Source organism: Hydra vulgaris, chromosome 08 (genome assembly GCF_038396675.1).
Source record: "Hydra vulgaris chromosome 08, alternate assembly HydraT2T_AEP".
Taxonomy (NCBI): domain Eukaryota; kingdom Metazoa; phylum Cnidaria; class Hydrozoa; order Anthoathecata; family Hydridae; genus Hydra; species Hydra vulgaris.
In genome coordinates this window covers 35028234-35053328 of record NC_088927.1, presented here as the reverse complement: position 1 = coordinate 35053328, position 25095 = coordinate 35028234, and the positions used below count along the sequence as shown (strand labels likewise).

Below are 25095 nucleotides of genomic sequence, written 5' to 3'. Positions count from 1 at the left end.
ACCGAATTTAATACCTATTTTTCTCTGACTGACCCCTTTTCGATTGTTGACAAGTCTCTTTAATTTGGCTTTCTTTTCTCTAGTCCAGGATGTCGGACGACCGGGGTGCTTTCTATCAGAAAATGATTGAACAGTTTCGAGTCTTTTTAGGTTATCATATATTGTACTTCGAGCAAATCCTTCTTTTTTAAAATGATTTACGATTATTTTTTTTTTATATTAGGTTTATTTACAAAAAACATTTTTAGCCGCTTTCAAAAAGATTCTCGTTCAGCTGCATTTAACCTCATTTTAAATAATTGTGTTTCAAATAATAAAGTTTATATTTTATAGAACGTTTATGCGTACGCATAAAACCACAAAAACTAATTATATCCGCATCACCCGTTATCAAAGATTTTTCTTTAGAAGAGGCTTTTGTATTTATTAATTCGATAAGGTCAAAAAATGTACTATTAATGATATTTATTTCTAGGGTGTTCACTCACAAGCAGATTGACAGAGCAATTTTTTGCTAATCATGGTAGATTCATCCTACCATAAATTTGATTTTACTATTGTTATAGTAACTTGTAACTATATATGTAATATATAGTTTATAAGTTTTGTACGTATTTCATTAGAATTATGATGGACAATATCAGCACAGGATCTAATTGTTAAACATTTCTAAATTTTCTACCTGCAAAGATATTAATTGATGTATGTATATATATATATACATATATATATTCATATACATATATATATATATATATATATATATATATATATATATATATATATATATATATATATACACATGTATATTTATATATATATATATATATATATATATATATATATATATATATATATATATATATATATATATATATATACATGTATATATATATATACATATATATATCGAAGCTAAGTGGTACCGTAACTTGGTCTGCTACTCCCCAACTCCACTAGATGCAGACTTTCCATTTGGTAGTGGAGTTTTGAAAGCACTAAAAATAATTTGGTAGCAGTCTATGGTCACTACCAAAAAATATATAAAGGTCTACTCCACTACCATTTAAATTTAGAAGTACCATTTGAAGTTGTTTAAGTTACAGACTTTTCATTAACTGAAAGTGAAGTGAAAGAAAAATGTATCTTTTAAAATATCAAAATTTCCTGTGTTATCAAAATAAACACAGATATGTGCAATTTGATTTTAAAACTTTGAAGCGACAATAGTACTTCATATAAAATGTCTGCACTAACTCAATGTGCTATTTTATTTATTATGCATACATATGCTTTAATATAAATTTTTCTATCATTTTATTAAAGTAATCTTTATCTAAAGTTGAACAACAACTTTTAAAAATATAATTAAATTTTAATATAATAAAAATTTTAATATAATAAAAATATAATTAAATTTTAAAAATATTTGCACAACAACTGCTATTATCTTATATCGACAAATTATAAACAATGCAATGTGTTCTTTGTTCTTATGTCCTTTACATTTGAAATTTCTTCATGTAAAATAATGCTCATCTTCAGGTTGATGCAACAACTACATACAATGGTTCAAACTATGTTAGTGTCTTCAACCAGTTTTGTTTAGTAGAATAGAAAAAACAAAAAGAGAAAGTGGATATGGTCAACTCCTTTCTTTGGTCGACGCCTTTCTTTTTGGAGAAAGTTGCATTAAATTATTTATTAAATACTGGCATATATTTATATATTTTTAAACTCTAATTTACTTCCAACAATATTGCAAGCAACCACTATTAAGTTATGAGTTACTTTAAAATAGAGAATATGTTTAAATACTAGGAAACTGAATACTTAAAAAGTTGTAATAAATTGGTTGTAAGTTGTATAAAAAAAGGTAACATGAAGAAGGTTTTTTTGATGTTCAAGGAAAAAAACTGGGTTAATAAAAGTTGTTATAGCATGAAGGGACAGATACAGTAAAAAAATCCAACTTGTTGAATAATAAACAAGTAAGAATAAGTTTTGATTTTTTTTTTTTTTTTTTTTTGTTAATTCACCTCCCCAAGGCCCGAAGGCCACTAAAGACGAGGAGGCTACTTAATTGTGGTTATAACCCTCTCTCAACTGCTAACATTAATGCATTTTTATTTTACAGCAAATAAATGAGTTTTGTTGTTTAACAAAAATTGTGAATTTTAAGTACAGAATTTAAATCCATAAGCCACTGCAAGCCTTAGGCTGTTACCTAACATTTTTGTTTTGTTTCCTATATAAATAATATTTATATAAGAAACAAAAGAAAAATTTAAAGAAACACCTGAGATAAAAAGGTCTGTCCTAAAAAATGACCCTCTAACAACAAATCATTTCAAATCAACAAATTATAAAAATCATGTAACTTTATTTTTGATACATCATATCATTTTTATATGATACATCATATCATTTTTAGTACATATGTATCATATCATTTTAGTACATATGTATCATATCATTCTTAGTACATATGTATCATATCATTTTTAGTACATATGTATCATATCATTTTTAGTACATATGTATCATATCATTTTCAGTACATATGTATCATATCATTTTTAGTACATATGTATCATATCATTTTTAGTACATATGTATCATATCATTTTTAGTACATATGTATCATATCATTTTTAGTACATATGTATCATGGCTCTAACTTAGTAATATATATGAACCTAATAAAGCACAAGTGGTGCAAGTCACATTATTTAAGTGGTGAAGTCAGATTATGTTACTTGAAAATCAGTAGCATAGTAGTAGTGAGTGCTACTATTTATGTGGTTGCTATGGGAACTAGAACACCGTTACACCACTAGTGCATTAAAAAAAAAAACATTTTTTCCTACACAATAGCATGCCTAACTTAAAAGGCATTGGAGTTACACCACTTGTGTTTTAATGGGCTTATCTATTTAAATTTAAATAAAATATATATATAAACTTTACTGTTAGCACAAAAGAAGATATGAGATTTCCAATTATTCTTTTATCATCATCCAATGATAATTCACTGAAAAAGAAAAAATTTAAAAAAAATCAAACAACTAATAGTAATAAATAAAAAAATAAATAAAAAAAATCAAACATAGTTTTAAATCACACAGTTTTTAATGTAAAAAATAACCTGACAGAATTGTGCATAGTTTTACAAATTAACATAAGGGAATTTATTTTTGCTGGATCAGAAAGTACAGAATTGCTCCTATATAAAAGGTTTTTTAAAAACAATTTTTTAAAAATGTAATGTATAATAAAATGAATTTTTTTAAAATAAAAACAATTTTATAAAAATAAAAAGTACAATGAAATGATACAAAAATTTAAACAGCACATAGCACAACATACTTTTAGTAACACAACTTTTTAGCACAACTTTTAGTAAACAACCTACTTAATAAAACCATTCATGACTATTTTAGAGGCTTCAACTTTTACCGAATCTTTTTGAAACATATCAAGAAATGGAAAGAAGTTATTCTAAATATAAACTTTGTTACAAAAGGTTCACCACTCACTTTTAATTTTAAACTTTTCTTTTTTTTAAATTAAATAATAGTAAAAGATAATTTAAATAAATTTCCCTCACCATTGTTATTACCATGTTGAAATCTTCGATTGTAAAAACAACTTTTGACAAAATAGAGAGAAGCTATAAACCGATGATATAATATAAGAGTACAGATAAAATATGATATAATATAAGAGTAAACCGATAGAAAAGTGAAAATAATATTGTAAAGAGAAAATTATGTAACAATGTGACAATTATGTAATTACTTCTGTGTAGTGATTTTCGAAACTATGATCTGGCATCATATTTTTTATAATATTTCCAAGCAATATGTTCACTTCTTGTGCACTCAAATACTTTAATGGGTATTCAATCCATACTTCTGCACAGGATATGTATTTCTAAAAAATTTTTTAGAACTGTTTCAGTATTTTTAGTTAAGAATCTAGTTTTTAAAAAAATACAGCAATAAACAATACATTGAATACATATCAATGCAAGTGTGTGTCACCATTTACAAAGTAATAATAAACCAATTTTAAACAAACAAAGTTAGTTTAAATTATTTTTAGTTGTACTTAAAGATGTCTCACTATATCTCACTTAATTAGAGGTTATACCTCAGTGGCTTAATTAGAGGTTATACCTTAGTGGCTTAATTAGATGTTATACTATGGAATATAAAAAAATAAAAAAAATAAAAAACTCATATACAATATCTCCAGATTTTTAGAAATTTTAATTTTATTTCAGTAAATCTAAAATAACTCTTAAATAGTCAAAACTTATAGAATATATTATAGCATAATTTATGCAATACAATAATAAATCAATAATGGCTATTATAAATAAATTTATAAAAATAACTTTGCAATAAATTTTAATAATCAGACTGCTCAACATTACAACCACCCATCACAGCTTTAAATTTTTCAATACAAACCATTTGATTAGATACAATTGAAAGTAATGTAAATTAGGCATTTAGATAATAATTAAAGAATAAATTTATATCAAATATACATTAAAAACTAAAAAATATAGCAAATATAATTAATGCATACAGCAGGTTCTTTGATTTTCATAACAACTTTCCAAACTTCATTAAGCAAGACTATTTTTTCTTCTTCAAGTGGCTTTTCTGAGCAAAGAATAATTCCCAATAACTTATATAACAAATGCTAAAATAAATAATTTATGCATGTATTACTAAAATTTTCTTTACTGTTAAAATTTAATTTACTGTTACATTAAAATGTATAGGATTAAAGTTTTCTTTCTGAAACATCTTGATGTGTTTAATAAATATCAGTAAAACTAAAAAAAAGTTTGACACTCTATTTTATGAATGACATAAAAGTTGAACTGAGTTTATTAATTATATCATTTTGAGACCTAATAACTAAATATTTTAATGTTAATAATTGATACATACAATAATAATGATATACAAATTATTTTAACTACTAAAAAATATCAAATTTACTTACAGTATTTCAAATTTTATGTGAAGTGTCGGTTCACATAAGTAAGAACATAAGAACAAATAGGTCAAAAATCAGTGAGAGTCTAAAATTGCTTTTCAAATAAAAAAAACCATTGTAGCATTAAAATAGACAAGCTTGTGGATGTTTCTAAATTTTCCACTCAAAAGCAGTGAAAACCTAGACAGCTAACTGACAGGTGAAGTTGTTAAGCCCCTTTGTTCCAAAAGACTGTTAAAGTTTTGTGACTGTGGCAAAACTGCTGAACAAATTCTCAATAAAAACATGACTCAACAATAAAAAGTTCAAACATTTAGCTAATCTCATATTGGTTTCATATCAGGGTCCCATATTGCCACAAGAAAACCTATCCTAGCAACCATAAATTTACGCAAAAGATGCTTTGATCAAAGTTTTAATAAACAAGATACAAGTGAAATTAAAATGATATTCATAAATAATACGATTGTAACAGTTTTTTGATAGTTAAGATTTGTACAGTTTTTTTTTTTTCAGCTTGTAATTATTTCCAATTATTTTGCTATTCTTTTTCTACATTACTGTTACTATTTTTTTCTTTTGTTGTTTGTGAATAAAATGTTAAAGAATAAAAATGTTTAAAAAACTACACTGAAATAACTTCAAGCAAATGATATACTAATTACTTGAAATGACTTCTGTTAACTATACCATGAGCAAACGGGATACATTTAGGCATTTCCATATCTGTGTGTGATGCTTTTTTTCTTCTTAGTTTTTACAATTAGAAACTGGAACATAATATTAATGCATACTATTATGATTATCTTAAAAAATAACAAAAATATTTTAATCATATTTCAGACTTCCTTAATGTTTAAATATATGTCAGTTACTTTCAAAGAGATTTAAGCACCTATTTGTGAACACAGAATGTATATTTAGCACCATTACGATATTAAATACTTAGTGTATATTTTACTCTTTTTTTTTTTTTTTTAATTACTTTATAATTGGGTAAATGTAATATTAACTATTTAAATAAATAAGAAATTTTTTTTTTACTGTCTTTATTTGTAGTTTTTTTATACAGAAAGGTAATTGAAACATATTTTGTTAAATATCGTAATGTTTATAGAATAACTGTCAGTTGAAATAATTCAAAGAATATTTCCCTAATGTTTCCCTAACATTTAAATATTCCTCCAAAAAAATTGACTATTAATTTGTCAATGAACAAGAATTCAGAGCATTTTTCAATTGCCAATCTTTAAGTTTTTATGCAACAAATAAAAAATTTTCCTTAAGTTAGGTCTTTTCTTCAAATTTCAATTTTGGAAAAATTATTTGAATTATTTTAATTTGCATGACAATTATTCTATAAACATTACGATATTTAACAAAATATTTTTTTATTTTTATTTTTGTTATATTTATTCCTTAATCATAATAGTATGCATTTTTTAATATTACGTTCCAGTGTCAGTAAATAACTGCCCACATTTTATCAATATTATTGATTCAATATTTTCGCATTATTACTTTTTATTTAATTTTTTATTTATATTATATTAATAATTCATAAATAAAAATCACAATTAATAAATCCAATTAATTGATGCTGTTGCATAGTTGTATATTCAAAAAAAAAAGATGTAAAAATTCTTATTTTTTTAATCTAATATACCTTTTTATATGTTAGGTTTGGTCAGTAGTAACCTGACAATACCCTAACATGTCAGTTAATGTATCTACGTCCTCTTACTTTATACTTTTCAGTATTGAGTCATTAGTTACATAAAAAACAGGCTAAAATCTGAAGTATTTGATACTACTGCTGATTAAGTGTCACACAAAACTGATTTCATATAAAATCTTTGTTCCCTTTTTTTTAATGGTTAAACCTTTATTGCTTATATACAAACAATTTAAGAAGTTAAATATTCCAGATATGGCAAATCGTTACAAATCATTACAATAAAAAAATAATTTGCTAATGATAAATAAAATTATATGAAGCTATTAAAATAACAGAAAATAATAATACATAAAAATTATATTTACTATTTTGAATGCAAATTTAGTGAGTTAACTTATCCTACTTTGTAACATAAACTTTGCCAAACCTTTACCTTGGAATAACCATTATCTTCACATTCTTTTATATATTTGATAAACTCTAATGCTCTGTAAAAATTAGAAAAATATTTTTGAAAACATCATTAAAGTAAATAAAAAATTACAGTAAAATGATGCTGTAAAAAATAATGCATTTTAAAGCTATTTGTTACAGCAATTATATATTTTTTAATAAATTCACCTCCTAAAGGTTACAATACTACTACAGTAAATGAGGCAACTTGTTTTTTTGTTTAAATGTTTACACTTTTTTTAACCCTCAGTTCTGAAAAACAAACCTTAACAAGGTTGTTGCACTGAGAAACAGGTTAAGCGCGGTACTTCTCAAGGTGTAGGTAGATTTGAACTCCAAACTTCTTGAATGTTCATTAGTCTACTACCGCATTATATGTATAAGATTAAAAAGTAAGAAAGGAGAAGAGGAAGAAGTAAGAAGAAGTAAGAAAAGAGAGAGATGAGGAGATAAAAAGTAAAGATAAGAAGAATAAGACTTAAAACAGAAACTAAAAAAATGATGGAGAAACTAGAAGGATAATGTTGGAGAACAAGAAGAATTATGTTAGAGAAATTTAAAGATTAATGTTGCAGAAACTAAAGTTTAAACTGTGGAGAGATAAAAATGCGAGTTTGATTTTAAGATGTTCATAAAAATGTGAGTTTTTCTATAATTACTAATTTAAGATAATTAACTTAATTTAATAATAATTAACAGAAAAGAAAAAGAGCAAGTTAGGAAAATATGCAACAGACTTTCAGAGCAACAATGTTTGTTGGAAAAACAAAATGAATAAAAAAACAATTATAGCAAAAACTTACAGTAGCGTGTATAAGTTTAGAAACATCAAATTTTTTCAGTTTTTAATGCATAACTTTTCATAAACTTAAAATAGATCGAAATTTTTACCAAATGTTCTTTATAATATTTTGATTAATTTCCAAATACAAAAATTATATTGAAAAAATAATAAAAACTTAGTATATACTAAGTTTACTGTTCTTTTTGATCTTCTGTTATTTTTATTTTTGGATTAGAGATTCTTAATTATCAATTAGTTTATTCAACATTTTAAAATATGATGAAAATTTTGAACTGTTTGGACTAACAAAAATATCTTAATAGTTAATTGATCACTCAACCACTGTTGTTATGACAATGACTAAAAAGGTTGATTTTTTTTCAGAGTATATATGCTAAAGTTTCTTAACATGAAATATATACAATATTTCAAAGAAGTGCAGAGATTAAGCGCACATTGTACTGATTAACTTGTATCTCTATGTGATATTGATTAAGAAATGAAATATTAAACGGTTTGTTCGTATTAAATTTTAAATATACTAAATCATTAATCTTGCAATTATAAATTTATAAAAAACGATACATGTTATTTGAATGACAAAAACTCTGTTTTTGTTAACTTAATTACATAAAGGTAGAAATGGAAGCTTGTTATCTTTTTTTATCAAACTTTGTAAGGGCTAATTCATCAAAACAGTTCTACAAGTAAAGAGGAGGGGGAAAGAGAATGTGCTCCCAAAGGTATTTTTTTGTTTGAAAAAAAATATTTAACAATATAAGATTACTTATGACTTTTACAATTTAAATTTAAAATTTTTTTAGCATACCTGTTAGCAATGTATTTGGGCTGAAAAGCTGATAAAACTGAATGAAGAAGAAGAGAACTTTTACATGATTTGCATTCATTAAGTATTTCTGTTAAAGAAACCTAAATTAATAGTAAAATTTAGTTCATAAAAACATATTCTTATATAAATATATATATATATATATATATATATTTGTTTATAAATGTATATATATATATATACATATATATATACATATGGAAAAAAACACATACTGAAACTTTTTAGTCCCTGTGTAATAAGCTAACTATTAAACTTAAATATTTCACGACCCGGAGGTAATCCACTGATGTAGTGTGGTAGCCCTCCTATTGAAAACTTGTTTAAAGAATTGTTTTTGGTTTATCAAAATGATTACAGAACTTCTACAAGAGAAAAATTGGCCAAAACTTGATGGCCGAGCTAGTGAATCAAGTAAACAGCTACATGAGTGGTGTGGGAATATATCAAAGTTTCTGATGACCCTTGCTGATCGATTAAATCTACTCGAGCACAACAAAAATTAGAAGTGCAAAGAAATAGCAAAACTTCAAGTAGATTTAGAAACAGCAAAAAAAGTAGTAAAACCTTCAAACATCAGCAGCAACTGGGTTCAAGTAATAAAACAAGGTGCTAAAAATGCTAAAAAACCAGCTGACCAGCTTGCTGTAGCAAATGCAACTATAAGTGAGTTAAATGAAAGAGAAAGAAGAAAAAAGAACGTAATTATCTATGGAATACCTGAATCCGAAAAGGAATTTTTAACAGATAAAAAAGCAGATGATAGCAAAATAATCAAAGAGATATTTAATGTAATTGGCAAAAGCAGTGTTTCACCAGTTTATGCAAGAAGACTAAAATCTAAAGATACAACTAAACCAGGTCCAATAATAGGTGATCTAAGTGATGTTTCGTTAAGAAATCCACTTCTTCTAGCAGCAAAAAATTTGAGAGAGAAAGAAGGTTACAAATCAATTTACATAAGTCCAGATTTAACTGAAGCACAAAGAAGTCTTGATTACGATTTAAGAAAGAAAAGAAACGAAGCAAACAGTACACTTGCTGAAGACTCGCCCTTTCGATATGGCATTCGTGGAAATCAGATCGTCAAAATTAAATCTCAACAGTACTAACTCAACAGAATCTTTTCAGCCATTATCTATAAACGGACTAAATGCTTTAAAATGTATGTATTTAAATGCGACCTCTTTAGAAAATAAATTTGATGAATTTAAGGTATAGTAGACACTTACCGTCCACAAATCATAGCTGTTAGTGAAACATGGTTCAAAAGCATCTCGGTTGTAAATCTAAATGGCTATAATCTATATAGAAGAGACAGAAATGATGGGCGCAGAGGTGGTGGTGTGTGTCTATACATTACTGAAACTATTAAATCATTAGAGCTAAACGATTCTGTTTTTAACTTAAGTAAAATTGAACAAATCTGGGCTACAGTGTACCTTGAAAACAATAAATATTTAGTTGGTTGTATCTACAGACCCAACGATTTTGTTGACATGAGCGACTTGGATTTGGTTTTTAAAAAGACTAAAGACTATATTGATATAAAAGGATACAAAGACTTACTTATTACAGGAGACTTTAATTTCCCGTCAATTGTATGGTCAAATGGATACATTACAAACATTAAAAATGAAAATGGTACCGAGCATAACTTTAGTGAAACTCGTACCAGAACCTATCTGTATCAACATGTAAATGTTCCAACATTTCAAATGTCAAATAATTCTGCCACTAACACTCTTGATCTAATCTTCACAACTCAGTCGGGAAGCATCTGCGCTATTGACCCAAGATCTGTCCTTGGTAACATAAATAAAAGTCATTTGGTCATCTTTTTTGATTTTATTATTAAAAGTATGGTTAATAACTTATCGCACAGTTACTTAAAATTTAATTACAAAAAGGCTAACACCAATAAAATTTCTGACTTTATTACAAATATTGATTGGGTAATGATGTTTGAAACTTTATCTGTTCAGGAAATGTATGACAATCTAATTCACTTTTCAAATGTATCATGTAATCAATTCATTCCAGTGCTTGACGTATCTCGAATAAAAAAGCAAATTGCTCCATGGATCAAAAATGATCTTAAAACTCTAATTAAAAAAAAGCAAAATCTTAGATACCTGAATTGTGCTTGTAAATGGAGAGATCTTACTCTGTCTAAAGAGTACAAACTGACTTGCAAGTTAGTGAAAAAAGAAATTAAAATAGCTCGTCTTGCATATGAAAATGTTTTAGTTAAAAGATCCAAAACAAACCCGAAGCTTCTGTATAAATACCTGAACAGCCAACAACTAATCAAAGAATCAATCAGAGCATTAAAAACAACTAATGGTGATCTAACTCAAGAACCTAGAGAGATAGCTAATCTACTCAATAAATGTTTCCAAGATGTTTTCGTAATTGAAGAAGAAGGGGAACTTCCACATTTCACAGTTGAATTTAACGAGAATCATTCAAAGTTTGTTGGTCTAGAACCAAATGATATCAGCTACGAAATGATATTAGATAAACTTAAAAATCTTAATCAAAATAAAGCATGTGGTCCTGATAATATGCATCCATTTCTTCTAAAAAACTGTGGAGAAGCATTTGCTATTCCTCTAACATTAATTATTAGGGCATCTTTAACTAATAGTCAGCTTCCAGTTCAATTTAAATCAGCGAATGTAACACCTCTATTCAAAAAAGGTGATAAGACTCTTCCCAGCAACTATCGCCCAGTTTCATTGACTTCTATTCCATGTAAAATTATGGAAAGTATAATTAGAGCTAAAATGGAAGAGTACCTGTATAAAAATAATCTACTAGCAAAAGCGCAACATGGTTTCGTTAGAAACAAATCATGTACCACCAACCTTTTAGAAAGCATAGACTACATTTCATCAAGCTTAGATGTTGGTATTCCAGTTGATGTAATTTTGTTAGATTTTGCTAAAGCCTTTGACACCGTTCCACACAAAAGACTGTTAGCCAAACTAAAAGCATACGGCTTTGATGGTCTGATACTTAAATGGATCAAAGCCTTTTTAGAAAACAGAAGACAAAGAGTTGTTCAAGGTGAAATCATTTCTGACTGGGTTAATATTTTTAGTGGTGTACCGCAAGGGTCTGTAATTGCAGCACTTTTATTTGCTTTATACATTAATGATCTTCCAAAAAAATTGCATAATGTAACCAAACTATATGCCGATGATACAAAAGTGCTTTCTCAGTTATCTTCAGAACAATGCGCTACTAATCTTCAAAATGATCTAGATATTGTCTACAGATGGTCTCAAACTTGGCTTCTTTTATTTAACATACCAAAATGTGTAGTTATGCATTATGGTTATAATAACAAAAAATATTTATATAATTTAAACAGTATTCAACTGAAAGAGTCAGATACAGAAAGAGATCTTGGAGTGCTTTTTAATGCAAATTTAAAATGGAAAAATCATGTGATGAATGCTTCTAACAAAGCAAATGCTTGGTCGTATCAAAAAGTCATTTGCCTGTTTCGATTATAAATTACTTCGTTTGCTTTATGTTACTTTTATTCGCCCATTACTAGAGTTTGCAGTTCCGGTATGGTCTCCATATTATAAATCTGATTGTGACTATATCATAAAAATCCAGCACAAAGCTACTAAACTAGTATCATCAATCAGAAATCTTTCCTATACAAAAAGACTTGAAAAATTAAACCTAACTACTCTAGTGGAAAGGAGACAAAGAGGAGATCTAATACAAATGTATAAAATTATGAATAATATTGACATATTAGAAAAATGCAATCGTTTTCCAATAGTTAATAATCATACGAGAGGTCACTGCTTTAAATATTTCAAGGAAATGACAAAACATAAGCACAGAGAAAACTTCTTTTTTAATCGAGTAGCGAATGTATGGAACTCTCTGCCAGAAGAAGTTGTTAAATCGCCTTCAGTCAACAGCTTTAAAGCAGCAATTGATTGCTGGATGAGCAGCAATCGATCAATTCGGCTGTCAAAGTGTGCCTGATAACACACTCACTGGCTCTGCCAGTTACAGCGTTTCCTACTAACTAACTAACATATTTATATATATATATATATACATTTATTTATATGTATATATATATACATACATACATACAAAATAAATAGTTCTAAGTTTGTTCTAATTTTAAATCATTTTATTTTATAAGTAACTTGTTTATTTGCAATTTATTTAAAGTATTGTAGCGTTGTTTTAATTCATTGCCAATAACGGCTGGGCCGATTTTAACTGTCCCTATTTAATTTGTTTGTAGTAATATAATTTTTGATGCGCGCGCAGAATTTATTGTGCTTTTAGATGGGACGAAAAAGCGCACCACAGGGCCTCATTGAACCACTGGCCCGAGAAGAAAAGAAGTTTAATAACATCGCTAAGCTGTTAAATTTCATCCACCATTTTTAATTCTCGATTTAAAGAGTGAAGAATTTACTGCTGCAAAAACTCAGAAGTTTTGTTGACTTTATAAGGTACAGTAATATTAGAAAACTTTATAACATTAAATGTAAACATTTATTTGTAAAAATAATGTTGTAAACATACATTTGTTAATATTGCAATTTTACTGTGAATATTAACAGTGTTAATATTACAATATTAACAGTGTTAATATTGGTTTCTTCAATTGGGTATGTAGATATACAATTTTCCATGTAGTTATTAGGAGTATAAATTAATAGGAATAGGAACATGGCAAAAACATGATATTTAAAATAATGTACCAGAAATTACTGGTATAAATGTTGGTTTGACATAAACATTTAAAGAGATGCAGTTAGGTAAAAAAAAATTAACTTTTATTAATTTTCAGAAATAAGTGTAGTGGCTTTCATGACCTTGAGGAGGTGAATTGAAATATATATATATATATATATATATTATATATATATATATATATATATATATATATATATATATATATATATATATATATATATTTCAATTCACCTCCTCAAGGTCATGAAAGCCACTACAGTCAAGGAGGCTACTTTAATTGTGGTTACAACTCTCTCTCAACATTATAATTCTGAAACGCAAACCCTGACAAACAAGGCCGCTGCGCAGAGAAACAAGTCGAGAGCGGTTCTACCAGGGACGTGGTGGGGAATGAACTTGGAACTTTTCCCTTATGAGGCAAGCATTTTACCACTACACCACTACCGCATTATATGTATATATAGGTACATATTTATATAAATATGCCTATATATAATTATTGATTTTGATCATTAAAATTTCATTTTTTTATTATTATTTAAAAAATTAAATAAGCTTTATTTTAGTAACTACAGAATGTTAATAGCAATAAAAACTTACATAAAAAAAAATATTTCATTATTATTTAAAATATATAATATAATTTTCTAATTCAATACATTATTCTTAAAAATAAGATAAAATAATATTTTTGTAAATTAAGATTATAATTTTTTTTTTAATTTCTTTTTTTTAGGTATTGGCAGGCAGTACTTGTTTTTCTTTCTCTGCTGCCTGCTGTTATAATTGATTTTAAAAAGAAATTAACTAATGTGATGTAGTTTTTTGCTATATATGCTGTACACTAAAAACCAACACATTACCAAAAGCAAGCATAAGCAAAAAGATTATTGATAGATAAATTTGTATTTTACTATATTTTATATACAGAAAGTTGAACCTTTTCCTGCCATTTTCAAATCAATATTCTAGAATGTTATCATTATATATATATACATATATATATATATATATATATATATATATATATATATATATATATATATATATATATATATATATATATATATATATATATATATATATATATATATATATATATATATTATCCATTACCTGCATCATAAACTTTTGGTTATTTAGTACAAAACATGTCACATGACCTTATTAATCATGACCACGATGTCATGTATGTATATACATATGTATATACATGTATGTATGTATGTATATATATAATATATATATATATATATATATATATATATACATACATACATACATGTATGTATGTATGTATGTATGTGTATATATATATATATATATATATATATATATATATATATATATATATATATATATATGTATGTATATATATATATTTATATATATATATTTATATATATATATATATATATATATATATATATATATATATATATATATATATATATATATATAATGACATTATTTTTTATTGATACCACTATCTTTTATTTTTTGACATAATTATTAGGGATGTGCCAAAGCTTCGGTTGAAGTCACTTTGCCAAAGCTGAAGCTTTTGCACTTACATAGGTAAAATTTGCAGATCTAATCTATCTAGGGATAATAATAATAGTTGAAAAACATTTTTTAGCAATTTACTGCAATTATAATATGTGCTGCATATTGCAAAATATATGTACTGCAATTATATGTATTTTAATACATATAATAATGCAAGGTATTTCACTACCACTCAAATCATCAAATTTTTTTTTTTTAATAATGCAATGTCATAGGATTTTAGGATGCAGTTATGCCGTGTTTGAACAAGTTTAATGTTATTTGAAAAAAATGACTAGCTAATTAGTAATTACTAATTACAAAATAGTAATTGAATCAGGGTGTGAATTATAAAACTAGTTTGGCTTATTATCAACATAATCAAGTCTAAATTTTAAAATTATATTATAAACAATGTTTAGTATACATTAGTTTGTACTTTAAAGTATAATAAAATTACTATTTAGTAGTTACTAATTACAAATGAGGAAAGTTATTGTTATTATATTTATTAGTTTATTGCATTTAAATTAATTACCTATTGTTAGAAATCAGGCAAATTATAATTTAAAAGCGCAATCCATGCTCAAGCAACAGCATGTTTCTTTTGGCTTCAAATATGTTTCTCGTTATGCTGAACGTTTTTAACGGATGAAGGAGATATGCACAATATTTTCTTTGAGAACGTTGCCAAATCCCACTTTTTAGTGTCGTTATCAGAGCAGGTGTAATTGTAAGCACCTCACCAATTATAAGGGCATTCATTTTATGGTAATGTTGGAAGACTAAAGTAGAAGTTGACTTCTTCCATGTTGAAACAAAAAAGTATGAATCAAATCAAAATTTAAACTAATATTTTAAATCTTTAATCAAGTAAGGAAAAAAGAATTTTCTTTTTCTACTTATAAACATTAAAGAACAAACATTTATAGTTGATAAATAATTATGTGGCGCATTGAAAATTAAATATATTAAATGCAACCAGACCCAAAACTACAGGAAGACATGACCTGCTTGTGTATAGTTTGTGCCTACTTGAAGTCATCTTTACATAATATAAATATAATATAACTAAATTATATAATTTTGTCTGCAGGCAATTCTGGCATGGATATCAAAGAAAAAACAGAGAAAATAGAAAATAATTAGTTTGAAAATTGATTGATTTGAAAATTAACATCAATTTTCAGTTAAATTTGTAATAAGTAAACGAAATAACAATTTTATTTAGATATTTTTTATTTGTGTCATTTTCTTTTCAGAATTTGAGTTTTTCCTCATGGATTTGTACTATTATACTTTCATTTGGTCAAAGAAGCTGTATATATCCATGCTTACTAGGTTTCTTTTTTTGATTTGATCATCACAATCAGAAACTTTAATGAATTAAACTACTTTTGATTGTTGTGAATGATACTCTGAATGAAAGTGGTAGTACTCTTGATATAAAATTTCCTTAAACATATTATGATCTGTTTCTTTAAAAAATTTAATTTAAAACAGTTTCGAGCATCATTGCAACTTTTAGACAAACATTATCTTTGCATCTATGAAGATTTCTGGTTCTTTTTTTTTCTTTTATAAATGCCTCCAGAAATAGACAAACAAACATTTTTTCATTCCGTGAAAAAATGACAGAAAAACAATTTTCACACTATATTACATTTCCTTATTTAAGCATCCTGACGCCTTATGCAACCTGATGATTTTTTGAAAACTATTAAAATCATTGCATAAAGATAAAATGTTAAAAATTTTATTGTACTTTTTTAATTACAAAGTGTTTCTCTTGTTGTTTGTAAATAAAAACATTGTTAGATATGAAAATTTGTCAAAAATACAATTCGAACCGAAATAACTTCAAACAAAAGCGCAACAAATAAAATAACTTTTACATTTAAACAAATATTTTTAGAATTTTGTAACTTAAACAAACAAGTTTAAAGCTGTTTACAATAAACAGATTTTATTAAAGTTAATAAAAACTATTATTTCATTTTTAGTTTAGTCATATTTTTATATAATTTAACTAATAAAAAAAAACTATTTTATTGCATATTAAAAAGTTTTTAACTAAAAAAACTCTTTTTTTTTGCTTTTCACAGTTGCATAATTAAACTTTTCACAGTTGCATAATTAAACTTTTCTCAGGTGCTTTTTAACTTTAAATATACAAAGTTTTTATACTTTTGTGTTTATATAAATAAAATACAACCTAAAGAACATTAATACTTTTTTTATTATTACATTATCCATTTTTCTTATATTTAAGCTGATTTACACAGATATGGACAGAGGCAAGCTAAAGCTCACTGAAAGCAAAGAATATTAAATTTGTTATATTACTTGTTTAACAATAACATTGCTTTATACCTCTGAAGCTTTGTAGACAACACACTGCAATATCCAATTTAAAGCTGGTAGAAACAAGTCCATGTAAGTAGGCATATCTACATAAACAAAGTATTTAACTATTTAGTATATGCAACAACCACAGTCTCAAAACAGACACAAAAAATTGAGTTTCAACAATTTTTTTATAAGCAACAAAGCGATTTCAATAAGTGATTTTTCAGAAAAAAATTGAGGATTTCTTGAGGCCTAACAATTTATTTTTCAAAGCGTATTTTCTAATTTTAAAATGAATGAAATCATTTCAATATTTCACATTTAAATGAAATCTACATTTACATAAAATACAAATATATATATGTATATATATATATATATATATATATATATATATATATATATATATATATATATATATATATATATATATATATATAGATATATATATATATATAAATATATATATATATGTATATATATATATATATGTATATATATATATATGTATATATATATATATATATTATATATATATATATATATGTATATATATATATATACACACATATATATATACATATATATATATACATACATATATATATATATATATATATATATATACATACATATATATATGTATATATATATATATATGTATATATATATATATACACACATATATATATACATATATATATATACATACATATATATATATATATACATACATATATATATGTATATATATATATATATATATGTATATATATATATATATATATATATATATATATATATGTATGTATATATATATATGTATATATATATATATATATTTATGTATATAAATATATATATACACATATATATATATTTATGTGTATATATATATATATATAAACATAATACATATACATACAGATATATACAAAGGAAAAAAACATACATATAAAAACATGCCAAATATACATACATATAGAAACATAGGAAAAATACATACATATATAGAAAAAGGAAATATACATACATATATATACATAGGAAATATACATACATATATATAAATAGGAAATATACATACATATATATATACATACAAAATATACATACATATATATACATAGGAAATATACATACATATATATGCATAGGAAAATATTTTACTTATTGCATTTCTTTCAGATTCTAAGAAATTCTGATACCAATTATAAAGTATTTAAATACAGTTACTAAATTAAACTTAAAGAAAACTAGAGCATAGCTTTGTATTTGAAGAAATATTAAGAAAAACATTTGGAAGGATGCATTAAAATGACTACAAATCAATTTTTTTTAAAGATATTATAAAAAATATATATCTAGATATAAAATGAATAAAAATTGTGAAAACTGTATGTTTAATAACAATTTCTTCTTTTATTTAAATATATATATATATATATATATATATATATATATATATATATATATATATATATATATATATATATATACATATATATATACATATATATATATATATATATATATATTTATATATACATAGTGGGTGGCCAAATTATTAGTTACACTTGCAAAAAATATCATATTAACCATCATATTTTCTTTTACGTAATCTTATGTTAAATTTTAAAATAAATATTGGTGGTACTACCTTAAATAAATGTTTTTCTTTAAAAAGTAAAACACTATTTTAAACATTATTACTATTTTTAAGCATATAAGAAAACTCATAATACAAAATGTTTTTTAGTATTTGATCAGGCTGCCTTTTGGATCAATTACTGCTTGTATCCTTCTTAGTGCATTTTAGATGAAATTCTTTACATTTGCTTTTAATTCCTGATCAAATATGCCAGGCATTATTTAGTGCCGCTATGAAATTTTTTTATGTTTCTTATAATTTCATGCCCAATTATTTGCTTTAAAAGTTCCCAGACATTCTCTATTGGGTTTAAGTTGGAAGATTTTCCAGGCAGTAAGTAACAGTAACATTTTTTTACTTTAAATATCTTGTCACTAACATAAGAATCAGAATCATGAAGATGCATTTGGATGGATCAGGAAACCAATCATATAACTGAGGAAATAATTTGGTATCTAATACTTTTTTATATTTATCTTGGTTCATCATCCCTTCAACTATAAATAAAAGGCCACTGCCCTTATAACTTATAACTGATCACGCCATTACCTTTAGTAGATGTTTTACCTTATCCATAACAAAGTCTGGGTTATATTTTTCTTCTTTCCTTTGTCTAACAAAAGAAGACTTATCCTTTAATATTTCAAATTGGGACTTATTTGAGAAACACACCTGAAAACATTTAAAAATAATAATATAAAACTCATATAAATGTTTTAATCAGTGATGATGTTGCAATAAACAATTAAATAAGTAGTTACTTAAAGATTTTCCCAATCTTCAACAGAGATATGTAGGTGTTGTTTAGCCTAAGAGAGGCGTTTTATTGTTTTTAATTTTATTTTAAGGATAAGTTTAGGTTTCCCTGCATAAATACTACAACTTCATTAAAAACTTATTTATAAATACTACAACTCCATTAAAAACTTATTTATAAATACTACAACTTCATTAAAAACTTATTTATAAATACTACAACTTCATTAAAAACTTATTTATAAATACTACAACTTCATTAAAAACTTATTTATAAATTTACAACTTCATTAAAAAAATGTAGAAAACTAAAATATTAAAATATTAAAGAATGTAAGAGTAGAAGCAAATTTATACATTCAAAATTGATATTTAATTGTAGTTTTTGTAAAAAAACAAATTGTAACTAATAATTTGGACCCCACTGTATATACATACATACATACATACATAAATATATATATATATATATATATATATATATATATATATATATATATATATATATATATATATATATATATATATATATATATATATATATATATATATATATATATATATATCCTTATATAGTAGATATTTGACTGGGGCCAGGGCCAGGTTTGGGACTGGGGCTGCATAAACATTTGTACATCCTAAAGTATAATTTTTTTGTTCAAAATTCATATTATATTTTGTATATATATGCATATATAAACATCATTATGATCAACATTATCATCATAATCATCATTACCATCATCATTACCATCATCATCATCATCATCATCATCATCATCATCATCATCATCATCATCATCATCATCATCATCATCATCATCATCATCATCATCATCATCATCATCATCATCATCATCATCATCATCATCATCATCATCATCATCATATCATCATCATCATCATCATCATCATCATATCATCATCATCATCATCATCATATCATCATCATCATCATCATCATCTTCTCTTTCGGCATATACTACACCATAAAAATACTAAAGCTTATATAAATATGAAAGGATATTGATGCCAGCATCTAAATAAATAGCAAACATATATGTTTATATCCATAATATGTATGTATAAAGCACATCTTAGAAGCTTTTATTCCTTCTGGACTTAAGGTTTGGAACCTTTTATTCCTACTCTTCAAGTCAAACCTCATTCTACTCCATATTTTTTTCACCATTTTGAGCAGTTGCTTTATTAATCATTTATTTCATCTTTTTTACAAGAACATCTCTCTTAGGAACAAATGTCCTTTTATTATTCCAAAAAGCCAATGTAAAAAGGTCCCGCCTGATGTTAAGCTCTGTTATTCTCAGTTTACTAAAACTTGTATCTTATATGTCTTATATGTTAGGTTCAAGAGACTTTTGGTTAGTCTTCAACAATGTCATTAACTAAAGTAAGTCTAACATATAATCTTATTAATTATATAACATTCAATAATATTTAATTTTTAAAAAGTGCTAAATAAGTAATTCCAATTTTTCAAAGCTCTAGAAAATACTTTGACCTCTCCAACTATCCTACAATTAGTCTTCACTCTGTTATTAGTTTCTTTATATTAAGGTTTTGAGATTATTAAATTATTTCTTACTAACTGCAGTAATAAAGTTATTCTTGAAGGCCTACACTCTTTTTTATTTCAAGTAACTTTAAGGGTACCAAAAGGTTCTATTCTGGGTATTTAAGGGTATTCACAAGGTTTTGCTCATGTATTACTTCTTATCTACAATATTGATCTTCATGAAAATTTTAAATCTGAAACGGCTATATTTGTTAACAACTTAACTTTATATTCTTTGTCTTGACAAAAAATCTTCACAAGCAGCTGATCTTTAATCTGATCTCTCTTCTGTAACAGTCTAAGGCTTGCTGAGGCTTATAGATTTAAATTTTGGACTTAAAATCTACAATTCTTGTTAGACAACAAAACTCATTTATTTACTGCAAAAAAATATTGTAATAATGTTGGTATTCCTAAATTGATGAATAACAACCCTCTTACTCTCAGACAAAGTCTAAAAGCACATTGTAAATGTAATGCAGTTGTGGTGTAGAAGAGATACTGAGTTCAGAGTTACTGAGTTTGATCCCACCACATCCCTGGTAGTATCATGCTCAACTTGTTTCTCTGCACAGTGGCCTTGGTTGTCAAGGTTTGTGTTTCGGAGTTATATAGTTGAGAGAGATATAGCAGATTTAGAGAGTAGATATAGAGATTTTGTTGTAATTAAAAAAAAGTTTAACAAAGTATTATTTAACTTTTTTTTAATTACAACAATATAGACAATAGCAAAAAAAGCAATAAATATTTAACAAAAGGTTAACAACTTATAAAATGGTAATTATTATCTGAAAAGAGATATCTTATAATGGTTCAACTCTTTGTTTATTTATGGATGTTTGTTCATACCTAGATCTGAACAAACAGTTGAATCATTATAAGATCTCTTTTTACATAATAGTTACCATTTTATGTTGTTAACCGTTTTTTAAATACTTTAATATCTTTATTATTCTTTATTTTTCACTATTGTCTATTTTGTCATAATTTAAAAAATATTAATTATATTTTATTACCGTAGAATATTTGAACAGGGCGCGGCAGCGATTTGCAAACTAATTTTTAGCTAGGTTTTGTGATTAAATAAAATGCTTCCGCAATTTGCTTTTGTTGATTAATGTTCAATGACCATCTTAGATTTTAATAAAATAGTGAATAAAAAACATTTTAGTTAAAAGTTTTATAATGGAAGTCAAAAGAACCGAAGTTTTAAATTTGATTTAGGCGGGTTTGTCTGCATGTGAAGTGATTTGTGTTTCTGGAGTATCTAAAACTAAATTTTACAAAGTGGTTAAATGTGGCAGTGCTGAAAGAGCCAAAATGCCTTCTCCAATGAATAAAAAAGTTAATAAAAAGTTCACAGAAAAGCTTAAAGAGCATATTGAAAAGAACCCTACTGTATCCATGAGAAAGACAGCAAAATTATTCAATGTTGATGAAAGGACAGTCAGAAGAACTCCAAAAACACTTGGAAAAGTCAGTGCAGCCTGACCTTCATATCAACTTTTAACAGAAAGACTAAAAACTTTATGATTGGAACAACCAAAGAAGCTTCTAAATCAGCTAAAATGCCATGCTTTGTAAACAGTTAAAGTTTTCTCAGATGAAAAACTTTTCAGTGTTGACTGTGTGATAAATAGGCGAAATGACAGATTCATTGTGCAGAAGGGTGAAAAAGCACCACCTCTGTGTCACACCAAGCACCCTCAGTCCATCATGATGCTAGGAATCATTGCTTCTAACGGAGAGTATTGTCCACCAATCTACATCAAAGAGAAAGAAAAAGTTACCTCTGATGTGTATATTAGCTTACTAAAACATTATGTGGTGCCATGGCTGAAGAAGACATTCCCAGAAAACAATTACATTTTTCAACAGGACAATGCACCTTGTCATGGGTTAAGAAAAACTCAACAATATCTTGAGGACAATATGGCTAATTTCTGGCCCAAACACTTATGGCCACCATCCAGCCCTGACTTAAATCCCCTTGACTGTAGTGTGTGGAGCATAGTTGAGAGTAAGGGTTGCAAAAAGACCCACTCAAGTATCAAGTCACTGAAGTCATCAATTACCGGTGCTTGGAAATCAATGTCAAGGGACTATATAATAACCACCTGCCAGTCCCTCCGTCCTAGGCTTGAGGCAGTGATAAAAAAAAAGGAGACTTAATAAATGTTAAGGTGGAAAATGTATTTATCTTCAACTTTTCTTCTATTAATATTCCATGAATACAATTTTTTAGCGCTTTAAAAATTCATTTTGAAAAATGTTCTAAAAACTTCGCAAATCGCTGCCGCACCCTGTATATAAGATTAAATAAGTTTTTAAACTCAACTGAAGATGACTAGAAACTAGTTAAAACATTTGTTTTATTTATTAAAAATATGGTTTTTATTACTAAGTGGAAAAAATTAGCCTCTCAATTGTTTTACTTATCTTGTGCTGAAAAGTAATCATCATTAGGTTCCAGGACCCACCAAAAAAATTTTTAGACTTCTAAGTACATGGGTTCAGGTAGAAGCAGGTTTCATATGAGAGGTTGCGTGATTATTGAAAAAAATATCGCAAACATCTTCATTTTTCAATCATTTTTGATCTAAAAAAAATATTTCCTTAATTTTTAGCTTTTTAAAAAATCACAAATGAGTATTTATCACAAAATAGCAACAATAAAAAGGTCGAAATCTTTAAAAAATCACATAAAATCAGTTTTTTTTATATCTTTTCCAACTTCTTTTCTGTTTTTAGTTACAACTTGCATTGTGTCTTGTAGTAATCCTTCATCATGGGTTTGAGCGACAAAATCTTGAACAAGTCAAATGTGGCGCTCAGCCCTATCATTGACCACTGCAAGGTTTGCTACTTGATTTTGAAAATTTGTATATGAAACATTTGAAACATTAAAGTTATCATCTATCCATGTTTTTATCATTTCTCTAGAAATACCTAAGTAAGTAAATATCAGCCAGGACTCCTCTGTAACAAAATCAGACAAAACTGACATGGGAAGTATATGCGTTGGTGAATCTGGTTGTTCTGTACTGAACTCATCAAGTGATGGAGGATCAAAGCTTATCAGCTTTAGAGCTATTTCAGCTCTTTCCTTTGAATCTAGATCACCATTTGCTATTGAAAGAATAACCAACTGAGGGGTCAGGTACCAACTATGACGAACCAGGCTTGAATGGAGCTTTTTTGCCAGAGGACCATACTTGGATTTATATAGCTCATTTGACATCATTTCTAAAGACAGTTTGAAAGCATCCAAATCATTTGATGGTGCCTGGGCTGCATGATCCATAAAATATGACAATAAAGTCAGTTGACATTTGCAACATATCTTTCTCACTTTTATTCAATTTTGAATTTATCTTCGAAGTCAGCTGCATGGTCAGCAAGTATAGGCAGTTAGCCATGAATCTGGCATGATGATGTGCACCTGGTTGCTTGAATTGGAAACCAGGTACATGGCCCCCAAGGTAAATGACCAGTAGTTCACATAGAGCTTTATAGTCTCCTCTTTGAAAACAATCTCTTTTCAAGGCTGTTTCACAAAAACTCTTAGTATCTACTACTCTTGTATGAAAAGTAGTACCTACTTTAAACTCATCTCTGTCATAGTTAAAAAAAAAGCAATTGATCCATATTTTTAGCTCCTTCTTGTATTACTCGCCAGTTA

The 25095-nt window shown here is 26.1% G+C and overlaps 1 protein-coding gene across 1 annotated transcript in view; it reads right to left on the bottom strand.

The window, feature by feature from the left end:
• The window catches only part of LOC101234303 (VPS35 endosomal protein-sorting factor-like), a 114194-nt gene that overhangs the window by 33064 nt on the left and 56035 nt on the right, over window positions 1–25095 (bottom strand). The window contains exons 15-23 of the mRNA XM_065803542.1: window positions 17455–17531; window positions 8764–8864; window positions 7131–7185; window positions 4600–4716; window positions 3802–3936; window positions 3611–3673; window positions 3416–3501; window positions 3149–3226; window positions 2971–3034 (exon numbers count right to left, since the gene is read on the bottom strand). Coding sequence (XP_065659614.1) covers window positions 2971–3034; window positions 3149–3226; window positions 3416–3501; window positions 3611–3673; window positions 3802–3936; window positions 4600–4716; window positions 7131–7185; window positions 8764–8864; window positions 17455–17531 — 776 coding nt within the window. The remainder of the gene's footprint in view (window positions 1–2970; window positions 3035–3148; window positions 3227–3415; window positions 3502–3610; window positions 3674–3801; window positions 3937–4599; window positions 4717–7130; window positions 7186–8763; window positions 8865–17454; window positions 17532–25095) is intronic.